We start from the raw sequence: 11,616 nt of genomic DNA on the forward strand, positions 1-11,616 counted from the left end.
TTAATTTTACTTCTAATTTTGTTGATTTTGAGTTTAGCATCCCTTTCAGCAGTGGGGCGATATGGGACGTGGACCCACAGCTTAATGCAGTATCCGAAACACACGAGCTCCAGCCGGGAAACGAACCCGGTTCTCCCACGTCAAAGATGCGCACGCCAACTGCTCAGTCACGAGGGAGCTCACTTCTAATTTTGTGATGAAGATGGTAATAAGGTGTTTAATGATGGATGAATATAAGATGTTGATAATTTTGTATTTTACACTTCCTTTCCCATATAAGCTTGGCTTCTTCTTCATCCTTTGCTCTGGACCTGGAACGAGATTTCTCTAGACTTAATAAGTTCAACTTTATGAATAAATAAATAAAACACTGTACAACGAGTGGTTCTCTAAAATATTCAAATACTTTTATATCACTGAGATAAAGCGTAACTTTTAAATCCTATCTATCCATTTGCTTAAAATTTAGAATATAATTGCAGTTTTTTTTCTAACGCAACTTCTTATATTTACGTACTACGTAAAGTGTACTCAATCACACAGGTCTCACGACTATTCTAACTTTTTTCTTAAAAATCATCTGTTGTACAGTTAGCATTATAGATCTGTTGTACAGTATCTGTTGTACAGTATTTATAACATTTTTGCTTTCATAAGCCATCCAAAACTTGCTGCTTCCTCAATATCAATAAATACTGATGTAGAAAATTGGACACGGTGAAATGAATAATCATTATTTGCGTGGAGGTGGAAACTTATAAAATATATGCAATAAATAATATTTAGATAATATATTACAATATATACTAATAATACTGTACTACTGTTAACATACTACTAGACTAATAATATATCGTTAAATAATATATAAATAATAATAGAGAATAATATTTTTTTGGAATAATATCTGGTCAGAGTAAATTTTCCGCCTCCAAAATTTGTCGCCCAGGGCTTATGGCCCATGCGTAAATACGACAGCCATTTCACCAATGATTTTTTACTCATTTATTTACATTTATCCTCGTCTCTTTTAGCCTACATTCACCTTACATTTCATTTTATTTTAATTCCCATGGAAGTTTTATTGTAATTTAATTCAGAAGAAAATCGTATAAAATAACAGCAAATAAATTATACTTCCCTTTATATGTTATTGTCGTTATCATCATCTGCCAATTCTTCGAATCCATAGTCTCTCTCTTCACTTTCACTACCATCTTCCTCGTCCGTTGTTGAATCGCCGTCCGTTGTTATAACAAATTTTGCTTGTTCGTCACTGTCAAAAACACACTGCAGAGCACGATAGCTGTCCTCAATACCTTCTACATGCGTAATATAGTTTCTCCATTTTTCCGGCGTTATGTTCTGAACTGATTCCTTTATTATGTTTATGAGAGTACTGACGGAATGCCCTGTTAAGTTCCTGGCCGCCACTCGCCGTTTTAACTCTGACCACACTTGTTCGATGGGATTCAATACACAATGATAAGGTGGCAAACGTAGCACAACGTGTCCGTATGCAAGAGCAAGTTCATCAATCACGTACCTCTTCTCTTGAAAACCGACATGTTTGTTTACAATTTCTACGAGTACTGGTTTAATTGGAATGGGATTAGGTACAGGTATACAATGTTGATTCATATACCTGATAATGTCTTCCTTCCGCCAAGAAGAGTTTGGCTTCGGATTACTAACACGGGAATGCACTGACGCGTTATCACAAATAATCACTGATGGTTCTTCCAGTCGTTTTAACACGGAATTCTCAAACCATTCTTCAAAGATGGCTGCAGTCACTGTACCGTGGTAGTCCGCAGGAGCATTTTCCATCTTCTTGTGTGTTACGAAAAGTGCGTCCTCAACAAACCCATTACGGCCCCCACAATGAATTATTACTATTCGTTCTCCCTTTTTATCTGACACTGCTACCGAACAATTCTCCGAGTCGTCAGTCCAGTTCTTCATTTTACACGTATTGGTATCGAACCATGTTTCGTCTAAATAAACGTCTCGAAACCCTTCACTACGATACTTTTTTACTTCTTCAATATAACGATATCGCCACGAAATAATTTCTGGTGATTCCATCCTGCGTGGTTTCCTGTCTGCTCTCCGATACCTAAATCCCATACTTTCTAACAATGTATATAATGTCCGAGCACAATAAGGAAATTCGTAATCGGTGTTGGCGGTTTTCCTGCGCATTGCTTCGCACAATGACTTTACTGACGGTGAAATCCCTTCCTTGTAAAATTCATAAACTGTCCTACGCAGCAAATCCCGGGAAAAGTCATCGATTTTAGAAAACGCAAATTTTGTCTTGTGAACTTTCTTTTTAGTTGGGGTGCGGTACGTAGCAGCATCCAAACGTGCAATTTTCTTAATTGTCGAAACACTAACTCCTGTAGCTTGCGACGTTAGTTCATTAATATTCTTGCTCGGTATAGAACCTCCATCGTGCACGATACCGCTAAAAAATGTACGAACACTTTGAATAATTTTCACACTCTGTCTGCTTACTTTTGCTCCTTTTCCAATGACATTAACTTTTCTCTTCGACGGTGTTCTATGTACACTAGGACCGGGAAGAGGATCTTCTTGTACTTCCCGAGTCATTGCTTGTCCTTGTTCCCAAGGTCTAAAATAGTCCGACATCTTTGTTCACTTGCAACACACGAACAAGAGTAAAAATGAATTTAACTTAATTTATACACACTTAAATAGATACATATACGCACAAATGTACACCACAGTAAAGTACACATGTACACACACATAAATGCTTGAAAGAAATGCACAAGTGCTTTAAACACTTTAAAAATTCTTCGTATTTATCAGAGAGCTTTTTGAACTTAGCTGTGATATAAGAGAAAGCTAAATGCCCTCTGAAAGGGTGCAGAAGAACAGTAAATTCAGGTCCGTGCAGAGAAGGGTCGTCCTTCGAACGAAACAAGTTCGTGGTGTCCTGCGGTGCATTGTTCTCTAATTTGACACTTCACTTCGTCTGTTTCTCATATATCACATATGTTCACGTGTTCGGGCTTTACAAGAGTCCAAAGTCTTACGCAAGGTTTTTTTTTCTACTTTTCGTTTAGCATTAAAACCTGGGGTTTCAACGTTTCATATTTTTCAAGTATGTTTTTACATAATCGCTTTATGTTCATTTATAGAAGCAAGTTTCTAGTATTCGACATGGTGTGATGCTTGTAGTATTGCCTAAGAAAAAAGATTTTGTGCTGTCTTGACTCGAATAGTATAATTGATTCTACTAGAGGAGTTCTGTTTCGTAATGTATCTCGTCACGAAAATTTTGTTCCATCTCATCTCGCGTATGTGTCTTTTTGTTCGATAAATTTACCATATTATTATTACCGGTTATATTAAAATTGGTGTACTAAATATTCAAGAATTACCAATCCTCTGTTGATGGTGTGATTGAACTCGGTGAAAAGTAAGAAAATAAATGCGTCTCTCAATATAAGAAATGTGTGTCACAACAGCAGCTGTGAGCTTTCTCGTCGGTACTTAAATAGCGTACACACCTCCGGTGTGGGATTCCTGGCGGAAGCTCATCTGCGGATTCCACACTAAGCTGTACATTCACGTTTCATATAGTCTTTCTGCTGAAAGTGTTAATCTCAAATCTAACTAATTAACAATTTCTGCAAAATTTTCTAATTTTCATGAAACATGTTGTATGTATGAGTCTGTGCTTGTATGTTGCATTTGAAATTTAAGAACTATTCATATCGATTGGAATTGAGATCAATCAAGGATTAGGGTTAAATTTACTCTATTATTTTTTTTTAAAGCATACTCTCGCTTACTTTTTCTCTTCTTCTTCTTGTCATACCCTCTGTTGTATTCATTATAATACAACTTCTTCAGAACGCACTTAACATTCTTCTTCTTCTTCTCTTCCCTATATTTGCCAGCACTGACTCGAGCGGCTGGATGGAATTCTCTTCGTTTTACTCTTTCATTTTCAGACTAGCTTTCCGTCAACCATGGCTTGAACACAGCACTAGGCATCTTTCTTATCTTTATCGAATAAGGAAGAGAAAGAAGAAATTTTAACGTTCTTCTGGTGTCACAAGGAAAATCAGTTAAAGTTAAAGAAAATTAATTAGGACGACCTATGCTCTGGTGTAGAATTTTATAAAAATAATCGATGTAATACGCGTATAATGTAATTATGTAATAAAATACAAAATATAATTAAAATACATTATTCATAAATTTCTGATCTCATGTTGCCCAGTGGCTTAGGGAAGGGGGGCATATGGGCCGCCGCCCCAAAGAGGTCCGGCAATGTACTTTGGTACTTTGATGTTTGTAATTTTTTTATATATATATATTTTAAGTTTATATATTTTTTGTTTGTAATTCCTCTATATGTACCTATAACAGCACTTGCCCCCCCCCCCAAACACATCCTAACTACGCTATTGATGTTGCCTTATCTATTATGTTAATGAGAAAGTTAGATACTTGTACATCATACATTTCAGATATTGTTTGATTAGAATTCAAGAGTATTTTGTATAGATTAAAATCCCATCCTTCTTTCTCAATAGATGTATTTATGTTTATAACTTTAAAAGAATGCACACTCCAAAGGAGGGAAGGGGAAAATAGACACATTAGATATAAAATATAATTGAAAGACACTATTCGTACATTTTTGATATCTTGTTGCCTTATCTATTATGTAAATGAGAAAGTTACTTCTTCATCAGGCATTTCAGATATTATTATTCGACTAGAATTGAAGATACTTTTATATAGATTAAAATCTTCCTCGTGCTTTTTTTCAATAGATGAATGTTTATCTTTAAAAAAAATGCCAAAATGTATTTCTTGCCTTCTTTGTTTATTTCATTCTTTCTATATAGAGAACAGGGAGATGAACAAACATTGACCAACTGGCCTGCACATATGGTTCGCTCCTTCTTAACGGAAGAAGAAAGATATTCTGTTGAAGTGTCAAATAACAAAGCAACACGAAGGACTCGCAGCTTCCAGGCTACTTTTTTCTTCCCCAAAACATTTAAAACATTCCATTCCCTACTCAAGTAACGGAGATCAGCTTTTACTCACCCCCTCCTATTTTAGCTGAGAGCTGTCATGGAGTTCGAATTTGTTGGCAACATCGGATTTCAGAAAAAATATCGGTTTCACTACCATGTAATGGGCGGAGAAGGGTAATAGGTCAATTTTCTGGACCTCACCCTAAGGCCGTCATGAAATTTCCAATAGTATACTAAAATAGTATCCACAGAGGGGGGGGGGAAGCGATTCTACATACTGACTTATTAATATTTGATTCACAAATTACTGTAGAAGAAGCCTTCATTATCAATATAAGCTAAGAATTAATTTGTAAATGCAGGTCTACTTTCATTTGTTTTCTCCTGTACCAGATATTTTCTTTCTTATTTTGTAATTCTGCAATCACTTTTTTTTAATTGTCATTATATTGATTTGCTTCAGTATGGTCCCGTAATTTAAAAATATGAATGCATAAAAACAAATTCTATTTGCTAATTGCTAGTGAAAGAAAATTCAGAAATCTTATTTAGCGTGAGAAACCTTCTCGTTCACTGGAAACCGTACTGTGTTGCAGACGCACTGCAACGACCAGTCCCTTTAACTTCTGAGATAGGGGACAGGAGACTTAACATTTGCTCCAACTGCCGCGCTGAAGGAATCTGGTCGTTGCATGCTCGCTGCAACACAATATAAATTAGAGACTCTGTGATGGATTATTTTTCTCTTTTTAAAACGGATTAACGGAACGGACAGTTACAGAAGTAAAAAAATATGTTATTTAAAGTGTATATATGCAAAGTATTATATACACTTTGCAAAGCATTATATGCAAAGTATAGTATTAAAAAGTATTTTTCTGTTCTTTACTACTATTGATAATATTTTTTTTTCTTGAAATACTTTGGTCGTTGCGCAACGCTGCAACACTAACATTAGCCGCCACTGGTCAAAAGGTTCGTGGATTTATCCTGCTGACTATGCGATGGCGATCTCTGTATGATCGAAACCTCACCCGTTTCAGAGAAAGAAAGATGTCCGAATACCTTTCACTTAACATGTAGAACAAAACTATTACTGTATCTTAAGCCTATTTCTTGTAATTCGAAAGTTTATTATAATTTTGTAGTCCTAATTTACATTACAATACAAGCTAGACAGGTAAATAACCATTAATTTTTCTTAAAAAAATTACCATCAAATTGAATTCAAAAAGTTTGAAGATATTTTATAGAGAGAGACATCGCTTTCAGTGTGATATTGAGAGGGGCACGCTCCCAAAAAGTTTGTGAACTCTAATTTAACTTATAGAGAAAGCCGAAGGTGCTGGGAACATTAAAATATTATTATTATTTAAAAATATCTTTAAAAGGTCAAAAGCAAAGGATAAATCACACAGAGCACTGTTTGGAGTTCATGCCTAGAGGGAATTACTGCCTTCAATACATGTTGCTTTATAAACCGGCGAAAAACTTCCCCATTATGAGAACCGAACAGTGCAAGAGAAATTGTTCGACAAAGAGAGAGAAAGAGAGGTGGCTTAAGATTGAGTGGGTGGGGATTGGATTGGATTGAGGCTGGCGGTTGGGCTGGGGCAGTTGGTTGATGGATGCTCGGAGGGAAACAGTCACGTACACTCCCTCTCTCATCTAATGTTGACAGATCGCTCGGCATGGCAGAAACGTGTTCTGTAGTCACCCTCGCGTCGCTACGGCGCTCTATTACGCGTCACATGCAACGTAACATTGAGGTAAAAGCAAACATTGTTTTGTTTGGTGATAGGAGAATCAACAAACACAAAAATGAAAGACATTCTTTACGTTACTTATGGTTTCAGTAAATCGAACTTATTATTAATAAATTAATTTTTGTACATAATTGATATTTGATATAATTAATTCACGACATAAATATTATTTAAAATTATGCGGCCATGAATGTTGCAGAAGTTCTTCAATTGGTACATACTATGCTGTAGTAGTAACTAATTACAACATTTGTAAGATACAATTGGGATAGTACCCCATTTTCGTGTTCATCGACTTCGTATCAGAAGCAAAACGTAATGAAATTTCATTCATATTCAATTTCAATATACTGAAAGTAATTCTTTTTATTCCTCTTTATATTAAACTTTTAATTATTATATTAACATTATTTAATTTTCCTGATCTTTCCTTTTTAAAAAAATGTTACTTCATTCTATCATATTTCCTAAATCCGTTTAAATCATATTTGGATTCAAATCCAAATTATGCTTATAATATTCAAGTATTTTAATATCAACATTTAAATACTTTCTAATTTGATTATAATATCCGTTGTTTCTACACTTCATATTATACTCTAATTCTTTTCAGTAGTACACATTTTTAAAATGTATTTTGTACTCAAATTTCATTCGTTTTTCTTACTACATTTACTTATTTTTCGTAGTTCCATTAATTACTTTCTACTCGCTTCACATTATGATTTCATTTTTCTTAAAATTTATTTTGAGCTTTCCCCCCATTACATTCAAATTTACCTTTTTAACCTTTACGTCCTTCCTATACTTTCAAGTACTATAATTTTATTACATTCTGTTCATTTGCATTTATAAATTGCACTCAGCTTCATATTCAGTTGTTCATTCACTTTCACCATATTAATGATTATTTGTTATTATTTTCACATTTACATTGACTTTCTTATGCATTTTTATGTTTATGCTCAAGTAAATTATTTTTCTAGTCTGTTTTATATTAATGCTATAATTATTTCCTTTCGTTTTTTTAATCTTCTCTATTCATAAATTCAACTTTTCATCCCCTTATTATTGTATTAGTAATATTTAGATTTATTAAAAATGAAATCTGTCTGTCACTTTAATGTAACACGATTATGCCCGTTAGGGTAAGGGAGAGGGGTGATTAAGGCAAGTGAATGATCATAGAAGAATTTGTGGGATGGGAATGTGGGAGGAAACGGAAATATATCGAGAAAATCCACGGACAAGATGTTATCCACCATAAACTTACAGGGCCAGGGATCGAACCAGGGACCTCAAGCAGCAGAGGTAAGCGTTCTACCAATTAGATCTATTGAGTTCACTGATAACTTTCCTTATCTACGTACATATTTAAGCACACTTCTGTGACGGGCCAAAGGAATGCATTTGCGTAGACCGGCACTCACACAAAAGAGTTTAGTAACGAACCAAAATTCTTCTGAATTGATCAGCAAAGTTTCTGCAAACTACCAATTATAAATCAAGTGGCAAAGTTACCATCTGGAACAGGAACTCAGCTAACAACCAATCTGAAGATCTTAGTTTTACAGGATAGCGCTGACCACGGTCAAACTAAACTTCCAGAAAGCAGGCATTCATTTCTTGATTAAGACTTTATAGTCAATAAATAACCTTTGCCGATTTCTGAACTAAACAAAAGAGTCTAAGTTCCTTGCAAACTTGCTGTGTTTATTAGTCCTACTAATACTAATTAATTAGTCATAATATTAATTAGTCCTACTAATACTAGTTAATTAGTCCTAATACAGGTTCCACGAGCTGGGTAAAATGTTGGAAAATGTCTTTGAAAAATAACTTTTATGATATTGAGTTCCGATCACACAATTACAAACAAAAGAAAGACTTTCACTAGACTGGGAGGGCACGAGTCAGTCCTAGTACACATTCAGGTTGATAGATGTAACTTTTTGGTATACCAGTGAGTTACGAGCTAGCTAGGCAATGAACCTAGAGTCTATCCGAACTCACATCAAATAGGGGAATAACGGAACTTTGACCGACAACATCATAAGCAGGCCAGCAGTTTCTTGTGCGAACCAGGGGCTGAAACCCAGCTTGTAGAAGTAGATTGCCAAATTCGAAGGAAGCAGACTTTGACCGCCGTTTCCTAAGCAGGCCAGCAAATTATGCAAGACCCCGGGCTGACCCGAAGCTTTCAGAAACAGAGTGCCAAATTAACCAAGAGGATGAGGTAGGTTGACTTACTAGGAAGTCAGGCAGAGAGAGAGATAGACGGCGAGGGTTTACCAGAAATGAACTCGGAGTTCTTGGTTAGGTCGTACCTAAGATATTTCGGACTCCGTTTAGATAGCACGACCTTGAGGGACCCTAGAGCAAGGGGCGCAGGGTGCCTAGGAAGCCCAAAACATGAGTTTATAGAGGGCTTGAAAATCTTTGCACTCCGCACCAATCCAGGTGTCGTGCAGAAAAGTGTAACGTGTTCAGACGTTGCACTCGGCTCGTAAGGTCAAAGATTGGTCATGCGTGGTAACCAAAAAGTCACCTGGTGAGGTACAAATTAGTTATTACCATCCTGAAAAGAAAGTTGATTGGTGTGCACACGGCACAAGGGCCAAAAACGAGTTGAGAAAAGTTCCTCTGCGTGGGAGGAAAAGACGTTGATTGGAATACGTAATTTGAGATAAGAAAACACACTGATTGGTTCACGTTTCCAAGATAAGCACAGCCGTAAGGGACTGGGCGGAGCTTGAGTAAGGTAAAAGGGTTCTGTTGTGCTCATGTGTGTCTGTCGTTGAAGGTCAAAGTAGGGATGATATCGAAACGAGACGAGACTTCTCGGTACAGTCTTGATCTCGTCTCGCTTGATAAAAAGCTGTCTAGTTCTCAATCTCGTCCCGAATCAAAAACCGCCATCTCGGTCTCGTCCCGCTCAATAGATGCTTGCCCCGATCTTTGTCTCGGTCTCGAGGGCCAAGTCTCGGTTTCGTCTCCAAAGTCCCGAAATAAATAGTGTGAAATTAAAATTGTGAAAGTATTATTACCGTAGAGTCTGTCTTTTTCGCTTCTTATTTTTTTCCTTTATTCTTGACTTGGAACTATGGTATGGTGTAGGCCTTCCTCTTCATAGCTAATTTGCTAGCGCTAATGCTTTCTATTAGTGTGTTCCAGGTTCAATCCTCAATGGGTATATCATACCTGGAATAAAACCCTAATAGTAACCCATATTTCACATTCAGCAATAGACTTTGTCTCATATAGCCTCAGTACTGCCTATACAATTAAAGTCTGTTAAATTAACTCCAGTACTATACCGTAATTAATTTCCTTCCTTTGAATCAGACTGTACAACTTTAGAGGTATACTATGGTCATTTTTGGTCGAAAATAAGTTAAGAATACTTATTAATAGAATATGTTCATTCCAGTGATGTAATAATGTAAGTCTAAAAGCATCCTGCTACTTTGTAATATAAAGGTAACCAAGAAAGTTCTGCCGCTTTTTCACCTACGAACTTCAACATCGATATGTCACCTAAGACGAACCTGGACGATCAAAAATAGCCCACATCAGCAACGACGACTTTCTGCTAACGTTCAGGAAAGACATGGATTCCATCGCGGGCCGAAGAAGGTATCAAGTGCATTTTGCACCTCTACTAGGGATTTTAAATGGCGTCCTCTAAGGTGATTGTCCAACGAATAGAACAGGTGATAATCGAACGGTTCAATATTTCCCACCCAAGGCGCAGAATTGTGTCCCGGGTCATCCTAGCCACGTGGGGCTTAGCATTGTCCTGTAACAGGAGGACTGCTTTGTGATCCAAAAGTGCTGGTTTCAGAATTTTGAGTTTCTCTTGAAAACGGCTCAACTGCTAACAGTACATAGTTCCAGCAGTTGATGCTCTGACCAGCCGGTACCGGTAACAGTTCCCGATGCATGATGCCGCGAGCAGTCCACCAAACACAGAGGACGACCTTCTTCTGCAATGCTGGTTACGGCTGTTTTGGAACCGGTTCATGGAATGCAAACTGATTATGAAGGCGCCATGGGACTTCCTACAGGAAACACTTCCCATCACATGTCAACACCCTGTTCAGAAATGGCTCCTTCCTCAGACAAGACAGCAAAGAAACACAGGTGTCTGCTCGCTTTGCCTTTTGAGTCAGAGTCAAATCATGTGGGACCCAACTTGTAGTGCTTCCCAAGTTAATGGAGGTGCTGCAGAATTGTTTCTCCACTCACACTGAATTGTAGTCTCAGTTCCTCACATGTCTGGCCACTGTTCGTCTCAATTACTGCCTAAAGATCTTCATTTTGTACATTTGTTGGTCTTCCGTCACGTGGTGCATCTTCGAGTTTTCGTCACCGACCTTAAACTCGTGAAACCACCGCTGCACTGTCCGCGTAGTTACGACACCCTCACCAAAGGCCTGACACATCTTCTGCCCCGCTGCAGCGGCGTTTACCCCAGTTTGAACTCTTACAGCATACACGCCCTTATGACCCTTTGAGAAGATCCCATGTTCACTCTGCCGTTACGCAAATTCACAGTATAACAAAATTGCCACAACCAGTTAATATGTTGGATATACTCACACCAATATCCATACGTCCATACGTCTTATCTCCGGGCACGAGCGAGTTCGAGCGAGTTTTCATTGAAACTCGACTTGACTCGTAACAGACATTTTTGAGCTCCACTCGAAAAGTTTTCCCCAACTCGACTCGAATTTGACTCGAGTTTTGAGTCAAGTCGAGCCAAAACGAGCCAAATGCTGTGTGTAGTTTCAAGTACTTTCTTCATGTACTCTACA

At 37.3% G+C, this 11,616-nt stretch overlaps 1 protein-coding gene across 1 annotated transcript; it reads right to left on the reverse strand.

Moving 5' to 3' along the window:
- Nucleotides 1-1,143: 1,143 nt before the first annotated feature.
- Nucleotides 1,144-2,655, reverse strand: LOC145661119 (uncharacterized). Its single transcript, XM_081726567.1, has one exon. It carries the CDS (start codon nt 2,653-2,655, stop codon nt 1,144-1,146), a length of 1,512 nt encoding a protein of 503 aa, XP_081582693.1.
- Nucleotides 2,656-11,616: the final 8,961 nt, after the last annotated feature.

The sequence above is a fragment of the Thermobia domestica genome, chromosome 9, assembly GCF_964235325.1.
Source record: "Thermobia domestica chromosome 9, izTheDome1.hap1.1, whole genome shotgun sequence".
In the NCBI taxonomy this organism is placed as follows: Eukaryota; Metazoa; Arthropoda; class Insecta; order Zygentoma; family Lepismatidae; genus Thermobia; species Thermobia domestica.